Source organism: Crocuta crocuta, unplaced genomic scaffold (genome assembly GCF_008692635.1).
Source record: "Crocuta crocuta isolate KB4526 unplaced genomic scaffold, BGI_CrCroc_1.0 scaffold235, whole genome shotgun sequence".
Classification (NCBI taxonomy): Eukaryota; Metazoa; Chordata; class Mammalia; order Carnivora; family Hyaenidae; genus Crocuta; species Crocuta crocuta.
Genome location: NW_027531285.1, coordinates 7,320,316 through 7,340,605, shown reverse-complemented (window position 1 = coordinate 7,340,605; position 20,290 = coordinate 7,320,316). Strand labels below are relative to the sequence as shown.

General features: G+C 39.3%; 1 protein-coding gene across 1 annotated transcript in view; it reads right to left on the bottom strand.

Moving 5' to 3' along the window:
• SLC26A7 (solute carrier family 26 member 7) overlaps positions 1-19,840 on the bottom strand; it is a 116,109-nt gene extending 96,269 nt beyond the window's left edge. The window contains exon 1 of the mRNA XM_077771276.1: positions 19,648-19,840. Within this exon, the coding sequence (XP_077627402.1) occupies positions 19,648-19,840 (193 nt within the window). The remainder of the gene's footprint in view (positions 1-19,647) is intronic.
• Between the last annotated feature and the right edge of the window lie 450 nt (positions 19,841-20,290).

Here is a 20,290-nt window from a genome sequence, read left to right as displayed (position 1 = left end):
ACAGAACACTTTCTTTCCAGAACATGTCACAGGGTCAAAGGTGACTGACCGGATGTGAATAGACATGACAGGGACCTCTGAAAGACAGCTAACATCCTGGTTTAGGCCCAGAGAGACTGGGCAGGTAAGCGTGAGAAGCCTGAAGGCCTGGTCAACACCAAAATTTGAGGAGTGAAGGAATTGCCAAATGCAAAGGAAAAGAATTAGAAAAAAAGGCATAAGGAAGCCAGGGTCAAAGTCTGTGGCAATTCCACAGAAACAGTACACGTGGGAAAGAACAAAAATATCCTTTGAATGGGATAACAGAAGAGCCACTAGTGACCTTAGACTGAGCACGTCCTGGGGAAAAGGGGTAGGAACCAAGTGCAAGAAGCTTAAGGAATGGATGTGAGTGCAGGGAGAAGGGGTGGGAAACATGAGTCAACCCCTGAAAATCCCCATTAATGAAGAAAAGAGCAAAAGGCTTGGTGCCGGATGGAGACATGGGGTCAAGGAAAGTGGAGTTCATTTATTTTCTTGTTAGTTTTAAGATAGGACACATATGAGCACTTGGGCAGTCAGGTTTTATGAGCCCTAAATCTTACACATTTTGAGAGTCTTCCTAAAAAACTTTTTTAAAGTGAATTAAATTAAAGAAATAAATTAAAAAAAAAAACCCTGAGAAGTAGCATAAAGTTAGCTGCGAAGGTGAATATTTATTTACACTGAGAAATCATGTTAAATTATAAAAAGCTGACAACCTCCATGATCAAATGTCCATAAAAAATAATATGCTCTTTTTATTAACTTCCTGTTATAACTCTGTACTTCTTATTCCCCTTATAATTGCAGGCTGTATATTCTTTGAACACTTCTTCATCTAAAAATGTTTTTTGTAATATTTTCTATAGAAAGAATGGAAAGATCAATTTGGCTTTCCTCTTGCACATCACACATTTCTAATATATCATGTATAATATATCATGTCAGGTGTTCTTGGCCTTGCCCATCTTGCGCAGCCCGGCAGGGGCTGTCTGACTTCATGCGGTGCAATCTGACACCTTCTCTTTTTCTTACCCTAGCATTTCTCTGTCGACACCTGCGTTGAGAGTCTGCGAATGCCCAGACTCTCACATGTTAGCTCAGAGGAGCACCCAAGGGGTGAGCCTTTGACCAATGACAAAGTAAACTAGTGAATACACATTTCCATGTTTCTCCCCACTGAACAATGGTCTGGAGGTGCAGTTGATACTTTCTTGGGGCCATGGCCCCCATGATAGAGCCACATGCCACCCTTGGAGGTAGCCAGCCCCATACCAGGCATCGGGGGTCACCCTCATTCCTGCCCTCTGGGCTTGCATTCCCTAATTATAAAGTTGCACAGAAGCCCTCTGACTCGAGTTCTGGGGAAATCAGACTAAAATATCATGTGTATTTAGGTTTGTTTTTGACTACTGGTAGATTAGAAATTTTTATTTTAGCTTTATGACTAGTTACTAATATCACGTGTAATTCAAACTATCAGATTAAGAAAGACTCTTTTGAGATTCTTGATAGCCGTAAGATTTCAGGGCATTTCAAGTTTTCTTGTGCAGAGACTTAAATAATATTTGAGAATTGCCAACATTAATTAACAGTTTCTTGAAAATGCCCTTGTTATATTACTGTTTGATGAGTTATTTTATCTTTGTCACCATCAGCCATTTGTGGCAACTTCCCCTTAGCCAGATCCCCAAAATATCTGCAGCCATTCCAATGCCACTAAACATAAGAGGTGTGACCCAAGGGAAGTCGAGTTGGGAAGAGGCAGTATTCTTACTCAACGTCTGTTAAAATATGTCACTTTGGAATTTTTACAAAAATACACGACCATGTAAAGACAACTAACCTTGGAAGAGGTACAAGCAAATGGAGATGCAGTATTGAACAGGGTGGATATTAAGCACGTACACACAAGTGTAATGTGTTTTATATGTGAAATTACTAAGAGTAACAGGAGGATAATTAGTCTTCACTGGAGAGGGGTTTCTGGGGGATAATGCCCTTGAGTGAGAGACCCAGCTTTTAAGACAGGCAAACAGGTCCTGGATGGCTCAGTGGGTTAAGCGTCTGACTCTTGATTGCGGCTCAGATCATGAGCTCAGGGTCGACGGGATCAAGCCCTGTGTCAGCCTCTGTGCTGACAGTGTAGAGCCTGTTTGAGATTCTCTTTCTGCCCCTCTCCCCCTCTCAAAATAAAGAAACGTTAAGGAAAAAAAAAAAGAAGGTAAACAGGTCAAGAGAATATCTTGCGAACATTTTGAAAGTGTGGATTTTATTCCCTACAGAAGAGGAGTTCCTAAGGATGCACTATAAAGGCTGGCCGCAAAGCTATCTATCACTGGAAGTACCAGCCAGGGAGGAAGAGACACACTGCTGTATTAGAGGAAGGGAAGGGGGGAAGGAGAGATGATAAAGAAGGGGCCTGATTTCATGTGGCGATCAAGGATCACAGGAACCGGAGCCAAGTGTGCAGGTATAACCTCAAATATACACGACAATGTCATTTCTTTGTTCCTTCTTACTGTATTTACTTTGGAGTGTGAGACCCACTAATTAGGATGAGAAAGAGACTAAAACAGTAGTCCCTGGTTTCTCTGTCTTGAAGTAGGTCAATTTGAAGGACTTTTTCCAGATCACTTCCATCTTTTAATATTTTTAATACAAGAGTTGTTACCTATGTTCAAAAATAGTAATTTTCAGAGGAAAAAAGAAATAATGCCTTAGCTTTAGTGACACAATCATATAAGTAAATATCAGACCATGCATGTGAGATTATATCACTTTTTAGGCTGTGATGGTGTAAACCATTTCAAAAATGGATTATGCGCAGCCATCATGCTCTGAGAGGGTTAATTTACTACTTAGAGATAATCCAGCTGCTTCCGGAAAAGATTCATTAGCTCACCAGTTTCAAGGGGCTAAGTATGTTAAGAGCAAACAGTAGGGCCCAGGTGAAAATGAGGAAATGTTGAGCAGAGGAAAGGCACCCATCGCTAATCTCTGACTCCAGTCAAAACTGAGGAGCCCTTGTCTGTGCAGACCAGCGGTGACAGCCGCAGTCTGGGCTGGCACTCCCTTCTCACACAATGCAGCCTCAGAGACGCAGGAGGCTTGCCCACACAAATCGTACCAAAGCAATAATGATCCTTCTGTCTGCTGTCTGCACAGTACCATCCTCCAGCAATAGCCCCAATTTACACACAACATTCATGCACATAGTACCTGCAGATGTTAAATGATACTGTCTAGCAACTGATAACAGTAATAGCTAGAAGCACCCATCTTGGCAAATTTGGGAGGGCAGCCTTAATTCGGGCATTAATTTCAGGCAAAACTGATACTTTCCATCTTCTTAGCTTTCTTTTATCCTCAAGTAGCACAGCTAAAACCCAGATGTAGAAAAGTGTCTGCCTAGAATGAGGCACTTTCCAGGGCTCCTGGGTGGTTCAGTCAGTTAAGTGTCCAACTTAGGCCATGATCTCACAACTTGTGACTTCAAGCCCCGCATCAGCCTCTGTGCTGACAACTCAGAGCATAGAACTTACTTCAGATTCTGTGTGTCTCTCTCACTGCCCCTCCCCTACTCTGTCTCTCAAAAATAAATAAACATTTAAAAAATTAGAATGAGACACCTACTATGTGCCAGCCACTTGAGATACATCAATTAACAACCCAGATGAAAATCCCCACCTTTCTAAAATTTACATTCTCATGGGAAATAGAAAGTAGCAATTATAACATTGAAATAACAGCATTTTTGAATATTTGCTTTGTGTGGATTCTGTCCTGAGCACTTTTTTCCTCTCATTTAATCCTCACAGTAATTCTATGTACTAGGGGTTATTATTCCCACTGTACACATAGGGAGACTTCATCTTAGAGCAGAAAGAACTTGTCCAAGTGATGTAGTTGGAATTCAAAACTGAGGTCTTTCTGATAGGTACTCTATAAGTACTTATAACCTTTTATTGTATATCCAAATCCACCTTCAATTCCTTTAGAGATGTAAAGGGACATGAAATACGAACTATCAGGTCCTTGCCTGAAACAAACATTATCCAATGTTGAACAATTATATGTGGAGTGTATTTAATGATCAGTGTGGTCAAAGTTCAGAGAAGACAGAAGAATATGGGAGCCAAAACCACAAAGTCTTATTGGAAGGCAAGAATTAATTGAAGTGGAAGTTGAGGATAGACAGAATTTTTCTGTTTCACAAGTTGCCCACCTTCCTGAAGATTCGTAAAGCACTTTTTCTGGTACATTTATTATTAAAAATATTTTCCAGGGCTCTCATCAAGTTTCACATTTTTGGTTTATTCTTTATGTCCTGGGAACTCTGTGTTTCATACATCCATTTTATCACATCAACCACACTTAGAACTCTTACCCACTGGCTCCCAGAGCACCATGATGCTAATGGACCACATCTTCTCATTCCCCTTTGCTAGCTCCTCAGCCACTAAAATGTCAGTATTCCCCAAAGTTGCCTTTCTGGTTCCTCTTTTTGTTCTACAAACTAATCATGAATTATCCCATCCAATTCCATGACTATAACCACGACATATATATAAAACTGATTTTTTTACCCAAATGGCTAAAACATTTGTGTATACCTTGTGATTTTCTTGATGAGATTTTTCATCACCCCTCACAGTGACATGGAGCAGGAGAGCCAATTGTTTCAAATACATACATGTTAATGATATCTGTCCTAAACCCCAGACCCAAATGGACATCAACCAGAGATCCCATAGGCACTCACATAACAAATGCAAGATGGAAATTGTTCATTTTGGTCCCTCCCACCACCAATCCCTCCATAAGAACAAAACAGCATGCATTAAAACCAGAGCAAAAACACATACTGGTGTTCCTTATTTATTTATGCCCTATTTCAGAAAGGGAATCACCACTCATTAGTCTTCCAATTCAGAAACCTAGAAATTATCAACAGTGTGCTCTTTTTCATGCTCCCATCACAGAGAACACTAAGCAAACTGAATCTACTCCATTTAACACTGGAAGACTCTGTCCCTTCTCTTTATTCTCCTGCCACAATGTCTGTCTTGGTCTGTTCAGACCATGGTGCTTCCTTTCCTGAATAGAATGTCTCCAAACTACTCTTTCCTAACTAGTCTTTTGCCTGTGTCAAGTATGTAAGATAAGCTGCTGCCAGAGTGACTATTCAATAACACAAACCTTTGTCACACCCTGGCCTCCCTCAAGATCCACTAACGGCCTCCATCATCTTGGAAAGTAAGCCCAACCACTTTGTCCATGTTATTCAAGCTTTTTGTGATCTGGGCCCTGCTACTGTCTCCAGCTACAACTCCCACTAAATTAAATTACTGGTAAGTATTTAAACAAACTGTGTTCTTTTATTCTTTTTATCATTGCATATGTTTTTCTTCTATCTGTAGTGCCCTTTATCTATAAACTACCTGAGCAACACTCATTTAGCCTTCAAGATCCAGTTAAAGTATAATTCCTTCTTGCAGTTTTCTCTAACTACTAACCTCAGTCTCACTGCTGCAAGAGTTGATCACAGCATCAGTGCTATTACCACACTTGTATATTCTTCATTTTTACTACTACCAAAATTATTATAAGTACTTTTGTGTCTGGGTTTGAACTAGATTGCGAGATTGATTGTTAAAAAATATAATAAGAATTATTTCCATTTATAAGGAAACTATTATGTGGTGAGCAAAATACTGAGATCTTTTCACTGGTAATCTGATAAAGACAGAAAGGGTCCTAGAAATGAAATGGTACATTTACACAGAGCACAAAGGGTATGAGGAGAGAAACAAAGGGTCAAAGACAAAGAACGACACTGCTTATCAGGTGGATAAAGGCATAAGCAAGGTCAAGTAGTCAAGAAGACTGTAAACAGTTCAGGAAATCAGGTTATTAAACAGTTTACTGCAGAGGCCAGTACCAATGCAACGGTATTTAGAAGGTACTGACCACACTGAGCAGAGTATGGTTGGGAGATTTAAGATTTCTCACAGGTCCTGATGTTCTTTCCCCTTGAACACTCTAGCTAAGTAAATCTGAACAGGAATTGCCCCATGGCATCTTTCAGTGTGTTGTTTTCTTTCTTTTCTTTTTCTTTTCTTTCCTTTCTTTCCTTTCTTTCCTTTCTTTCCTTCCTTTCTTCCTTCCTTCCTTCCTTCCTTCCTTCCTTCCTTCCTTCCTTCCTTTCTTTCTTTCTTTCTTTCTTTCTTTCTTTCTTTCTTTCTTTCTTTCTTTCTTTCTTTCTTTCTTTCTTTCTTTCTTTTCCTTTCTCTCTTTCTCTCTTTCTCTCTTTCTTTCTCTCTTTCTTTTCTTTCTTTAGGACCAAGTTTCCAAACACACTTCTAGACAACATAGTAGGCCAGGGAGCAGCAGAGAACAAGAACTTTCCTCCCACTTTACATTAACTGCTGGTTCATGCTTCTTTCCTTACTTCTCTTTGCCAGCCAAGTGCATTTTCTCACTGCCTCCCATGGGCTCAAGTCCACCCACCAAAATATGACGCCTGTTCATACACTGGCTACTCAGTGGTTTAGTCAGGTGAGCATATGACTTCAGCTCAGGTCATGATCTAGTCATTCAGGAGTTCGAGCCTTGAGTCAGGCTCTATGCTGACAGCTCAGAGCCTGGAGCCTGCTTCAGAGTTTGTGTCTCCCTCTCTCTCTCTGTCCCTTCTCTGGCCATGCTCTGTCTCTCTCTCTTTCTCAAAAATAAATAAACATTAATTTTTTTAAAAAAAATTAGAAAAGACCCTGAGATCTCACCATTCTGTTGGCTTCCTAGACTGTAACTCAGACCCTTTGTACCCAGAATCTTGGACCCAGGTTCTAATCCTGAGTTGCTCCTATATTTTGTGTTAGCTTTTGACAATTTATTTCCCAGTTGTTCGTTTTATGTCCTGCTCCCACTGGTTGACATCCAGGTACTGAACTTTACACCCACCAGGATGAATCTGTACATCTTAACTAATCTTCCTGAGTTTGACCTGAATCCTACCTTCTCAAATGTCATGATTCTATCCATCTCTCCCAGATTATAGCCACAACCTCAGGTCAAAGGGTAAAGCAGAAGTTCTCAGACCCTTTCTCCCTACCACCTTCCACTTCCCCCACCCAAAAAGAGGGCTGCTAATTGGAGAGGCCAAAGTTGAACACTTACAAAGACTTACTTCTTTTGTTGTTAGTTTCAGGCATAAAATATAGTGATTAGATAATTCCATTTATTCAGTAATGTATCACAATTACTCAGTGCTCATTGTGATAAGTGTACTCTTAATCTGAGGACACATTTTTAATGGGCAAAGGTATGCCCACACGTGTACATATTTCCTCTTCCACTATTTCTTCATCCATGCTCCTAATATGATGAAAAGATTAGGGCTTGCCTCAAGGTAAGTTCTGATATATCTCTCTCTCACTCTTTTTTCATAAGCACATCCAAACCTTAGCTTTACAAGAAAGAAGACCTCTTTGATCTCAAGCCTAAGTTAATTTTTTGCTAGAGCTATGCTTTAAACACTAAACACTAACACAGCTAATAAAGTGGGTCACTGATTGCCATTCCTTAAATGTTACCTGTGTATATAATTTCCTTGAGATGGTCTCCCAAGAAAGAGTGATTAGCAGAACTTGATTTCTTAAAGTGCCAATTCATATAATACCATATGTCTGTACTAATCAAGTCTTGCCAGCTTTTGAAGACTGCCACTTTGGTCTCTATATTGGTCTAGTTTTTACCATAAACTATTGGTTTCATGTTATATTATATAGATGGGCTTGTACTACTTTTCATGTTCCTAAATAAAAATACAGAATTCTTTGGCAGCTTCCTAGATTATACAACCTACTCACAGCAGAAAGTGGCTGAAACCAATACTCTCCAAACTTTCATTAAGAAAATGTTCCCACCCGTACATACCCACAGCAGATTGAGATCTTCAAGGCTGAATAAGAAGATCATATTCTCATACACTTTGTACAAATTTCTGAGGAAGGAAAAAATAATAAGGCCCTTGTGGGCTGGAGTGTTGTCTTATACTTCTCTGTCTCTCTCCAAGAACATAGCAAAATAGTGTGTATTCTTTCAAGTATGTTTTTTAATAGAAATGAATAAAGCACCCTAGGAAGACAGAATAGTATTCTTGAAAACAAAATAATTAGGTGGCACTAGGCACTTCCAAGAACTACACATAAGAAATCAAACCCAAACTGTGTGGGTAATGATGAAAGTTATTTCCCTCTGGTAACTGGTTTGTGGTGGTCTTAGAATTGTTATTAGCAAACCACAGTATAATCAGCTGTCTGGTTCACAGCATCAGTGGGCTCAGGGCTAAGCGGTATTACAAATGGGTCTCCTAGAATCAATTTACATACGTTCAAGAACCATAACTATATGCAAACAAAATTCCTATAGACATATATTCTTTAGGTTCACAGACAGAGATCGTTAATCAAAGATCATTGGTTCTAATCACTGGAGGGGTTAAGGCAAATTACATCATTCTGTTTATCCCAGAGCTGTACAGTGGCATCTCACAAATGTGAAAATAAAGAATTACCAGGACCTAGAAGCTTCAGGATCAACAGACCTACAAGTTTAAATATCAGAAACAGTAAGAGACTGAACGTTTCCATGGGGGGAGTAGTCACCAAAAGGAGAGTGGTCACAGGAAAATTCTGTCCTGTCATCTCAATTATGATTTTTCACTGTCGGCAAACATATGAGTACCTACTATGTGCCAAATACTTTGATAGGAGCTGAAAGGGTTTCCTAGGACTCAGGACCTTCACAGCTGAAACCAAGATGGTTGGTCACCCTAGACTATAAATAGTCCTAACTGAGGGGAGGGGGAATGAAATATAAAAACAAATGCAATTGCAAGTTAAGTGGATAAATAAAGGTACTATGTGAGAACAAAACAGAGGTGTCAAGCGCTTTGGGAAAGCCTGTAATCCTCAACCCTAGCTGCTCTTTTACTTCACTTTTTTTATTAGTTGAGGAAGCTAATGCCCAGGAAATTAAATGAGATGCCCTAAATTCTCCAGATATTCTAATTTAAATGGTCTAGGATTTGAGCACAGGTATTTTTTTAAGTGCCAAAAGAGATCCTAATACGCAGCCAAGCTAAGAACCACTGAGCTAAACCCAGCTCTGATATAGGCTAAGATAAAATCAGGTGAAGGGGACAAGGGGAAAAAGATTACCCATCTAAGAAGAAACAGTATGTGCAAATGTCCTAAGGGAAAACAAGCATGATCCTTTACAAAACTAAGAGCAGTTCCATGTAGCCAGAACATAGGGTGAATAAGATACGTGGCTAGAAAAGTAAGTTCCAGATATTGAAGGGCTTTCAAAAACATCTTCAGAGTGCAATCCTGTCTAATGAGAGAAAAGTTTTATATTTATAAAATCTATTTATAAAATCTATATCCCTAACTACCTTCTAAATTGTGTTTGCTTTTATATTAAATATATACTTCTTCTGAATGCTGTCATGAATTTGGACAATCAAGCTGTCCTTGAGCTGAATCTGAGAATATGTATTCTGCTCTGGAATGGAAAAGGATGAATAACAGGATTGAAGTGGTACTGATATAAAAGGGTAGTGAGTGTTGGGTAATATATAAATTGGAAAGTCCATGGCCACAGAAAGGGCACGAGCACCAATCAACTTCAGCCTAGGGTTTCTGTTCAGGAATATGAGCCCTTTGTTATTGGATGATTAGATTTCAATACAGGGGGAAAACTGCTCAGTTTTAAAACAAAGTCTTCTGTTATTTAAATGTTGGTTCCCAACATTATACATGTCAATAAAAAACATCCCTGTAGTTTTAGTTCCAGGGAAGCATTTGGAGTTCCAGGGAGCCATGAGGAAAGGGATGAGGGAAGGGAAGGGAAGTGAGAGAGACCAACAAGATGGTGTGAAGCAAGGACGCTATATAGAATGAAACACAAAAAAAAGGTCCAAAAAGCATCAGCAAAGGTGTGGCTGAAGCAATTTAAGACAAAGATCTCCACTTTCTAACTCTAAAAAAATTGTGTTGCAGTTTGAAATAGATTATAGAGACACAAAGCCATAAACAAGAAGACATTCTAACTGGCGTGGAAGGAATGACGGTGGCTTTTAATGAAGATCAGAGCATGGGCTCAGGATCAGAAAGACAAGTATTTAAGTGCTCCTTCTGCTTTATAGAAATCGTGTTACTTGGCACTACAACCAAACTAATCTTCCGTCCTTCATCTGTAAAATATAGATAATAATAGTATCAAACTTTTAGGTTATTCTGAAGATCAATTCCTATAATACACAATGAATGTTTAGTACCCTTTATGACATATTTTAAGCATTCAGCAAATGTTACAATATCTATTAACACTAAGGAAGTTGTCACAAGGACAATGGGCATGGGGTATATTTGAGAGACACTCAAAAGAAAGAATTTAGAGAATCTCCTTAATTGAATACGGTTGTTAAGGGGAAAAGGCAATTAAGATCATTCCCAGACTCCTGCATAGACAATTGGGTGGATGGGGGTGACTTTCAGTATAATGCACAACAGAGGATAAGGACTGATTCTGAGAGGGAAAATGATGTGTCCAGTTGTAAATATGTCCCTGGAGACATTAAGATGGTGTTCCATATGCAGCTGGATATTTATAGCTAGAACTAAAAAGAGAAACTTGGGCTAGAAATATATTTTTACAATTCACCAGCAGAAAAGTGGCAATTGAAGCCATGGGAATGGACTAGCTCATGAAAAACAAAATGTATGGGGAAAAGTTGATCAAGCACAAAGACTGGAGAAACAGGCTATGTGTTTTTTTGTTTATAGAAATGGTGTTAAGCTGAGGCGGACCTGTGCCGCTGAGCTCATGGCTACAGGGAAGAATAGAGTCATGCCTGGTGGGCAGACATCTCCAAGGTAGGAGAGGTTAGAAGTGCTCTAGGCACGCTTTCTTCTCTTAGACTCAGAATGGCAAAGGACAAATGTCCACCATGGTGCTCTGGGCAGGGGTGGTTAGGTTAGAGATGGCATCTACTGTGATGGAGGAGAGTAGAGCTGAGATGAAGGGGAATAAACCGAGTGAAGATGACTAAGCCTGGTTCCAAACCCATGGCACTCCATCTTTCCTTTTCATCGCCCCCTAGCCTTTAGTAAAATCTCATCCAAACATCTTAGCTGTGTGTTCCTTCCACCACATGGTGAAAACTATTGTCCACTGATGCTCAGGCCAGTGTTCAAGCATGCGTTCTCTTCCTCTCTCATCTGAAGCAAGTCTAACAGAGCACAGCGAGAAGCTCTCCAGGAAGAGAGCACGAACTCTGGTATGGGTACTTCTTCTCTACGGCAAAGCCCTCTTCCACTCTCAACCAGAATCTCTGGGTTTTACTTTATCAAGCAAGGTGACGTGTTATCATGGGGCTTAAGGGAGGGGCTGAAGGGAGGCTTGGGCATTCTGTTGCCCATGATCAGCTCCAGTCCTATATCTGTTATACTCGAACTAACAGGGAACAGAAGGCAGTGAGGGGTAAGAGATGGGACCTGGCAGAAAAAACCTCTCTTAGCAGTACTAGACCTGGGGGCAAGTCAGATCAAGTTCTGAGCCTCAAACCTCTCTTCTCAGAAACATGTAAAGTACAAGGATGTCTATCTTGCTGGGTTCTGTAGAATTAGAAAAAATGTGTGTAATATTTAAATTGTAACAATTCTCAAATGTGTAGTTGAATCCAACTTAAACCTAATTAAGCAATTTCATTTTTTTTAATGTTTATTTTTGTGAGCGAGAGTGAGAGAACATGAGCAGGAGAGGGGCAGAGAGTCAGGGAGACACAGAATCGGAAGCAGGCTCCAGGCTCCTAGCCATCAACACAGAGCCTGACGTGGGGCTCAAACGCACAAACTATGAGATCATGACCGGAGCTGAAGCTGGACGCTTAGCCGACTGAGCCACCCATGCGCTCCCCTACTAAAGCGATTTAAAACCTGTGCTTGCTCACTGTGACTGATGTGTTGCATACGAAATCCGTGCCCTTGTGCCTACGTGGCAGATCCCATCCCCGAACCGCTCTGATGTATGGGATTGTACCAACTACCAAGACTTGGGCCACAAGCTCTCACCAGACCAATCACTGTGTCTGCATCTAGTTCTCCACACTGTTATGCAGTAGAATCTGGGACAACTTAAAAAAGGAAAAAAAAACCCATATCTTTATGTCTGGGAACCACTCCCAGGAAATCTGACGATTGCTTGACAATGATACGCAGGTGCCAGTATTCTTTTAAGCCCTAAGGTGGTTCCAATGTACCTGTAGGGTTTTTTTTAATGCTTATTTTTGAGAGAGAAAGACAGAACATGAGCGGGGGAGGAGCAGAGAGACAGGGAGACACAGAATCTGAAGCAGGCTCCAGGCTCTGAGCTGTCAGCACAGAGCCCGACGCGGGGCTCAAACCCACAAACTGTGAGATCATGATCTGAGCTATAGTCAGATGCTTAACTGACTGAGCCATCCAGGCGCCCCTCGAATGGATCTGCAGTTCTGAGAATCCTGGTTGAGGGAGACTCAACCCACTGATTAGCCTAGACTCCATCACTAGAGCCAAAATTACAACCTCATATACCCACATACTAAACCACATATACTAAAAATGGAAGAGAGGTTGTTTCTTCAAACATATTCAGGATATAGTCATTAACAGGAGCAAGAATGGATCCTAGCTGGCAAAAATAGAAGTCTACTCCACATAGGCCACACACTTTATCCTCACACTCACTGCCGATCTATTTTGTTATAGACCTTGCTAAGTTCTCCACACCCTAAAAAGGAAGGTCATGATTCTTCCATGTGGACAACTGTAAATATTATAAAGAGCATTCCTCTAAATGCAGAAATATATAAACGGCCCTTTAATATACAGATCATCATCATTTTACATTTACATTTTACACTTAAGAAAAAGAAAAAGAAAACCAGGAGTGTCGAATGAAGCCTGAAGTTAATACTGTGAGGCTATCGATGGGATAAAGGGAAATGGAAGAGAAAAGTCAGCAGTGTTACTAGCCGGTGGGCATATTTTTATAAGGGTCAGGACAAGTATCCTTGAGACTTGCTTAGCAATACTTCGCTGCCCCTTGTTGCTGGAGAAGAGAAAAGTTACCAGCAGGGAGGAATGGTGATTAAGGGGGTTAGGTTAGAGATATATCACTAATGCTAGGATTCTGTATCCTCAAAGCTGAAACCATGCAGGGGAGAATTCCCAGACAAGCCTTTCATCTTCCCAATGCAGTACGCTTCAGGAATTTCCACTTACTGTTCCACATGTCACTAAGCTGGCCTCAGGAGTGCAATGGGGCTCAGCCTCCACACATGTGTTTTGGTGCCAGTAATGCCACACATTCTGCATAATTATAAGGAATATCCATCTTTTGTCTGCAGCCCAGAACACTGTGGTTTGAACATCAGGCAACCCTATGGCAGCATAAAATTTTCATGGTTTGGGAACAAAATTTCTAGGTGATCCCTTGGAATGCAAGGCAAAACATTCTCATATTCCTTCTCAGTGGATTAGCTTCTTACAAGGCAAGTCATGCATTTTAGGTCTCCGCCCTGTCTCAATGCTTGAGTTTTCAGGTTGGAAACAAAGAAACCATTTCCCCCAAGTGCTTGTTCAGGCTAAAATGTGGACTAAATATTCTAGAGACCAGAGTCTGGTACTGTTTAACTTGCCCACCATGTTTGGGATGGGTTTTAAGTTAATGACTTTCTCTACGATGTTTGCTCATCTTCAAAACATATTCTGTAGTAAGGTCCTATAAAATGTCAGTTACAGGTCATTGTGGTAGATGCAGCTATGTCTTGTACCTGATGGTAGTGATGAGAGCTTCCAGATCTATTAAAGATTTTTAAAAATACAAATTGTTTCTAAGAAATAGTTGAACATACTGAAAGAGTGGTCTAAGGTTTCTCTTCCTTTGAAATGAGAATATCCATACTTTTATTTATTTACTTTGGGGAGCTGTAATCCCTTTTAGTAGTCTGGCAACACCTATGAACTCCTTCCCAGAATATCTTTTTAAAAAAAAATAATTAACAGAGGGATGCCTGGGTGGCTCAATTGGTTGAGTGCTTGACTTCAGCTCAGGTCATGATCTCACTGCTTCTGAGTTCGAGCCCAGCGTTGGGCTCTGTGCTAATAGCTCAGAGTCTGGAGCCTGCTTCCGGATTCTGTGTCTCTGTCTCTGGCCCTCCTCCTCTCTCTCTCTCTCTCTCTCTCTCTCAAAGGGAAATAAACATTTAAAAAATTAAAAAAATAATCGGGGCCCCTGGGTAGTTCAGTCGGTTAAGCTTCTGACTTCGGCTCAGGTCGTGATCTCATGGTGGGTGGGTTCAAGCCCTGTGACGGGCTCTGTGCTGACAGCTAGCTCAGAGCCTGGAGCCTGTTTCAGATTCTGTGTCTCCCTCTCTCTCTGACCCTCCCCTGCTCATGCTCGCTCGCTCACTCTCTCTCTCTCTCTCTCTGAAATAAATAAGACATTAAAAATTTTTTTAATTAAAAAAATTAAAAAACAATTAAGAGAAAATTCAAGGATTATAAAGAAATGAAGTACACTGGAATACATAAATCCAGGTTAAAAGACCTAAAGGTTCTGTGAATCTGAACCTGCTCTGTGCGAGCACAAGCCCCACTTCGGATGAGCCCCACTTTTCTCCCTCTCTCTCTCTGCCCCTTACTCACTTGCGCCCTCTCACTCTCAAAGAAAAAAAAGTTTCTGTGGATCTAAGTTAAGAATCCAATCTTATGTAATCTCTCGGTAAAGGTTTTATTTAGGGATGAGTTAGAGGCATATTAGGCATATTGACAAAACATATTAGAAAGTGTCTTGGCAGGGGAAACAAATTCAGACATAGGGCTGGGCAGGTAACAGAAATACTAGCAGGAAGGGTGGCAATGATGGGTGAGTGATGAAGACAGTGGCAAAATGCAAAGTGCACGCCCTGTCTAAAAGGGGTAGCTTCTGGGAAGGCCCAGCAGATCTTCACCAATGGGAATATGGGCCCTGTATGGCCATGTATTCCTCTTTTTTCAAGAGTGGCCAAGCATATGGGTTTATATATGAACTGTTCATATTTGTTGATGTTGGCTGGAGAAAATATTAACATTGTTTTGGAAGAAAGGAAATATATCTTTTACCAGATTTGTCTGGAGGGCTGCAAGTTTGTAACTTCAGGAAAGTAAGAGGAATTGGAAGATGTACATTAGTCACTCATATTTTTATTGTATTCTTTACTCTTAGTATCTCTGTTGCATTTATTTTTTAAATCTAAGAATTTAAATTTAATTTCCTTCCTCGAGTGGCACCATGCTACTATGGAATAATCAGAAGTTGCAGGACTTAAATTGTTTTTTATACTTCCAACAAATATTTATTGAAAACATACTTCTATGCAGCAGGCAATATACAAGTTGGTAAGACTGTAAAGATTACAACATTACCTTTGTTTCCAGAGCTTACAGACCAGCATGGAAAGAGCTGTATCGAAATATTATAATACAATCTGCTAAGGACTATCATGAAGATAGGTACAAAGTACAGAGAGAGTAGGAGAGAAGAAAATATGCATCTTCCCAGGAGATGCGGAGGGATTTTCAGAGGAGGGGTCTCTTTGAGTAGACCTTTGTATCATGGGCCCCAGATTATTAATGATCTAATAAACTGCTCTAAAGAATTGGGCTTTTATCCAAGAGGAAAGAGAGGATTGAAGATTTTTGGATAGAGAAGAGATGTGTTCAGATGTTCACATTCTGGCTGCAGTATGGAATATGGCCTACAGGAGGAGACAGAGAAGGAAAGGCCACAAAATGATGATTTCAAGAGCACAGGCAGTGAACTAGGGCCACAGCAGGAGGCATGAGGAAGACTACTTGGTTGGAAAGATAATCAGCGACTAGAAATAACAGAACCTAGTGGCTGACTGTGTGCTAATGAGCTAAGTGGCAAAAGAGAGAGAAGAGTTGGGAACGACTCTTGAGACCCTCCCCCCACCCCATGAAAAGTAATTTAGTGTAAGATGAGAGCATTCCTGGATCCTGACTACTTGAGTTCAAATCCTAGCTCTTCCACTCATTTTCTGTGTGACTTTAAGCAAGTGACTTACTCTCTCTGAGTCTCAGTTTTGTATATAATGTCAAATATTCTTACCACAGTGTTTACATGTGTGCTTGAAAATTACTGCTATTATTTTTAATTATTATAATTCTAGTTAGGATGGTGGTGTTTTTCAGTTTGTTTTAGAAGACTAAATGTTGCATTTGAAGTGCTTCTAGAAAATTCTAGGTTTGTACAATTGAATATGTGGATCTTGGGTTTAGAAGAAAGTTTCTTTATCAGGGTGATGGTAATTAAAAACTCTTATGCAGATTAAATAGCCTAAGGCATTCTTGGATAAGAAGGCCAGGGTTTGAGTCTCCTGGACAATGATTCTTAGTGGGTGGATAGAGTAGGAGGCAAAATCCTCAGAAGCTCACAAAAGAAGGCCAGAGAGGTGGTAGGAGAAAAATGAAAGAGCAATGTCTCAAAACCAAGAGAAGAAAGTCTTAGAAGGAATATAGTCAATAGAGAAAATGCTATATGTGAATCAAATATGATGATAACTGACAACCATCTATATTTAACAATTGGGAAATCTTTAATAAGATGCCTGTAAAATAAATAATTTAAAATATGTGACATATAGAATACATTCGAATGTTAGTTTCCATTATCCTTCTTAATTTTAAAGACATTTCTAGAGAGAGAAGAATGAAAAACTACTGGATTGAACCATATAACTTTCCATATTTATAGGTCAAAAAATATTGGATTCAACAACTTCATATAATTCAACTATGCCAAATAACTGAAAAGCTGCTTTCAAAATCAGTAGAGTGAAAACAGGTACTGTGTTATGATGTAAAAGCAAAAATTATCCCTTTCTTCCAATTTTCCTAAAGAAATAGAGCTGGTAATGAGTGCCTATATTCACATAAATGGAAGCTAATGATATCTAAGTGCCATTCTTACTGTATATTCTACTGTAGCTATTTTCTTCATCACTTACCTTTGAGTCTAAAAACTTCAGGGATGAAACCTAAATGCAAAAGTAATTTGAAAGGAGGAATATTCATACCTTTCCAAAGAAATGTCTTTTATTACTAATAACATTGGTATTATGAAAAAGTCTAGTTATCTTGGCAGTGTAGAACATAAAGTATAAAATGTTAAAAGTGTTGGCTTTGGAATCAAGTCCTCATTCTACCACTTATCAGGTATGAGATCCAGGGAAAATTACTTGCTTTTCTAAATCTCCATTTACTCATATATAAAATGGAGAAGAGACTGCTGTCTCTTGGGAGTTTGTTAGGAAAGGGGAAGACAATGAATACAGGGGTTAGCACAGTGCCCCTTATAACAATGGTAACTTATATTTCACTTTTTATCTCTCCATAGTGGGTGAACACGAGAAAGTTTGAGAGAATTGTTTTTCAAAGAATAGGTACTTTTAGAAGAATTCATCTTTTCATACATCAACAAAAACCTTGAAGTTCTTTCTAGCAGCATAGCCTTGTCCAATCACTGGTAGCTTTCCAAGAGAACCAACGGCCAGATCCATAACATTCCAAGACACAGGGCTGTAAGCTTTGTGCTCCCTAACAGTCAGGGGCTGGCCAATGTGCTTCTTTATAACCAATGAAATACATGACTCATAAAAAAAAAAAAATCCCTCAAAATCTACATCTAAATGAAAGCCATACAATTAACCACCAAAGACTTACACATAAATACTCTTGCTAAGGGTGTATCACAGACATCTTTATCATATCCCCAGATTCCCTTATTAACTTGATATTCTACAGAGATGACAAAACAAATTATTTAAAAAATATATTTCTTGGGGTGTCTGGGTAGCTCAGTGGGTTGAGCGCCGACTTCGGCTCAGGTCATGATCTCATGGTTCATGGGTTCGAGCCCTGTATTGGGCTCTGTGCTAATAGAGCCTGGAGCCTGCTTCAGATTCTGTATTTCCTTCTCTCTCTCTGACCCTCCAGGGCTCATGCTGCCTCTCTCTCTCTCTCACACACACACACAAATTAATAAAAAACATTAAAATTTTTTTAAACTAAAAAATGTATTTCTCTTTCACTTTACATTGCATTAAACCAAAATAAATTTATAAATTTATTTTATAATTAATACCCTAACCCTAACCCTAACCCTAACCCTAACCCCTAACCCTAACCCTAACCCTAACCCTAACCCTGGTGAATAAATTCACCAGACACTATCTGGTGAAAAGCCTTTGGAAGTCAATCACCTAAGATTCAAAGTACATAGTGGTGTCACATTTTGAATTTGAAATTGAATAAAAACAGGGCTGAAAAATTCCTAACCTGTTATTTACTTTGCAGTTTTATTAAAGATGACCATGCTTCACTATTGGCAAAATGGTCATTTAAAAAATATAATATAAGACTATTCAGGGAAGTAGAATCCCATAAAGTATGATAGTCTTATGGATCTTAAAGTAAAGCCACCAGTGCAGATGTTCCTAATCATACTAGAAACACAAATACACAAGGCAGTTTGTTCCAGCTACAGAATAATTCAATTAAAAGAGTGCTTATAATTTAACAGTATGAATAATAGTTCAAGCCAGGGATGTAGTGAAACTACAAGGAAATATAAATCTACAGAGTCTATGCCAAGGAAAGTGTTCCAAATTTTCAAGGTTGAGAAATTGGGTCCTTTCCTTGCTACAGGTAGGAAATTATTATTTAAATTAGCAAAATAATAATAATATAATAAATATATCTTTAAGGAAAATGTATGCACACACACACATATTCACATACATGTACACACTAGTTAACTTAAAGGTTTCACCAAGAGAAACACCTATCTATCTAAATCCAGAGTATCACTTAGAATCTGCTTTGGGAAAGTTAAACTCAGACTTCTCACCAGTTTAAATTTCTTATTGAGAAATAAATAGAGTATGTAATGTGATACAGAATTAAATCAGCATGCACAGTAAAATACAAGCTCTAAGGACACACAGGATTCTCTTTGCAAATAATGGTTTTGGCAAAGAGCCTCCTTTATGTACAGAAAGCTCTGTTCCTTGCTTATAGCGACTCTCAAGGCTACAACAGGTAATTGTGTGCTGCTAATTAGGTTTACAAACGATATGTTCAAGCCAGCAGATATTTTATAGCTTGACTCAGTGAAAGTAACAAACTATATCAGTAAGGTCAAGCTATAAAAACTCATTTTCCACAATTACTGATCATTTATTCTTATATGGTATGAATTTTAACATTGCAAATATGTAATAATACCATTCAAAAATTGATTCAGTGTTTAATAGCTTTAAGAGGTAGCAAAAAAAAAAAAAGCAACAACTAGGAAAGCTTTTGTATACAGAGATTCAATGTGCTTATTTCCCCAAAGTTAATTAACTATCCATTTCACTAGCTAAATTATAAATCAGGGGTCATAATACTCTTCAGAGAAAGCAAAGTTACATCTATTCTGCTTAAAACAGGAAAATCAAATGCAGTACATTACCTTGTGTCACCTGTTGAACTGCCAACATTACCCCAGACATGGTGTCTGGAAGCAAGTTTTCTTTCAGATTGTACTGTGGTGCCCATTCCAGAATAGGTAGCCGCCTTCTGAACCACTGTTTAAAGTCTTCACAATGAGGGGTATGCATCTTGCTCCACAACATGCTTTTCTTTTTCCTCTTTGCCCCTGTCATTTTTCAGATTCTCTCTTGTAGAAGTAAACTTCTTTAGACAAGAAAAAAAAATCGTTGCAGAACACCTCTTTTCAATGCCAGGCTCCAATTCGTCTGTGGCTTACAATGTCAAAGCTATCCAGAAAGTAAATCAATAAAACAGGGAAAAAGGGAAAGAGATTAACAGAAGCACTTAAATATAATCATCCAGGCTCTATGTCTTAATTATGGTGAGGCTAATTATTTTAGATAAAAAGGTATAGATTAAAACCTTGAATCCTTATCTGAGTAAGACTGGGAAATGGTTCCTGTTAGTGTAATATTTTTCTGATCTTGGAAAAGTAATGGGTTCAGTGTTAAGCTGGTCCAGAGCGCTTTCGCCAGTAATTCCCCTTATATTCACTGTAGTCTTATGTTTTTGGCTCCAATCCCAATGGCTAATGAGGTAGTTGTGGGCGTGTGTTGGAAGTG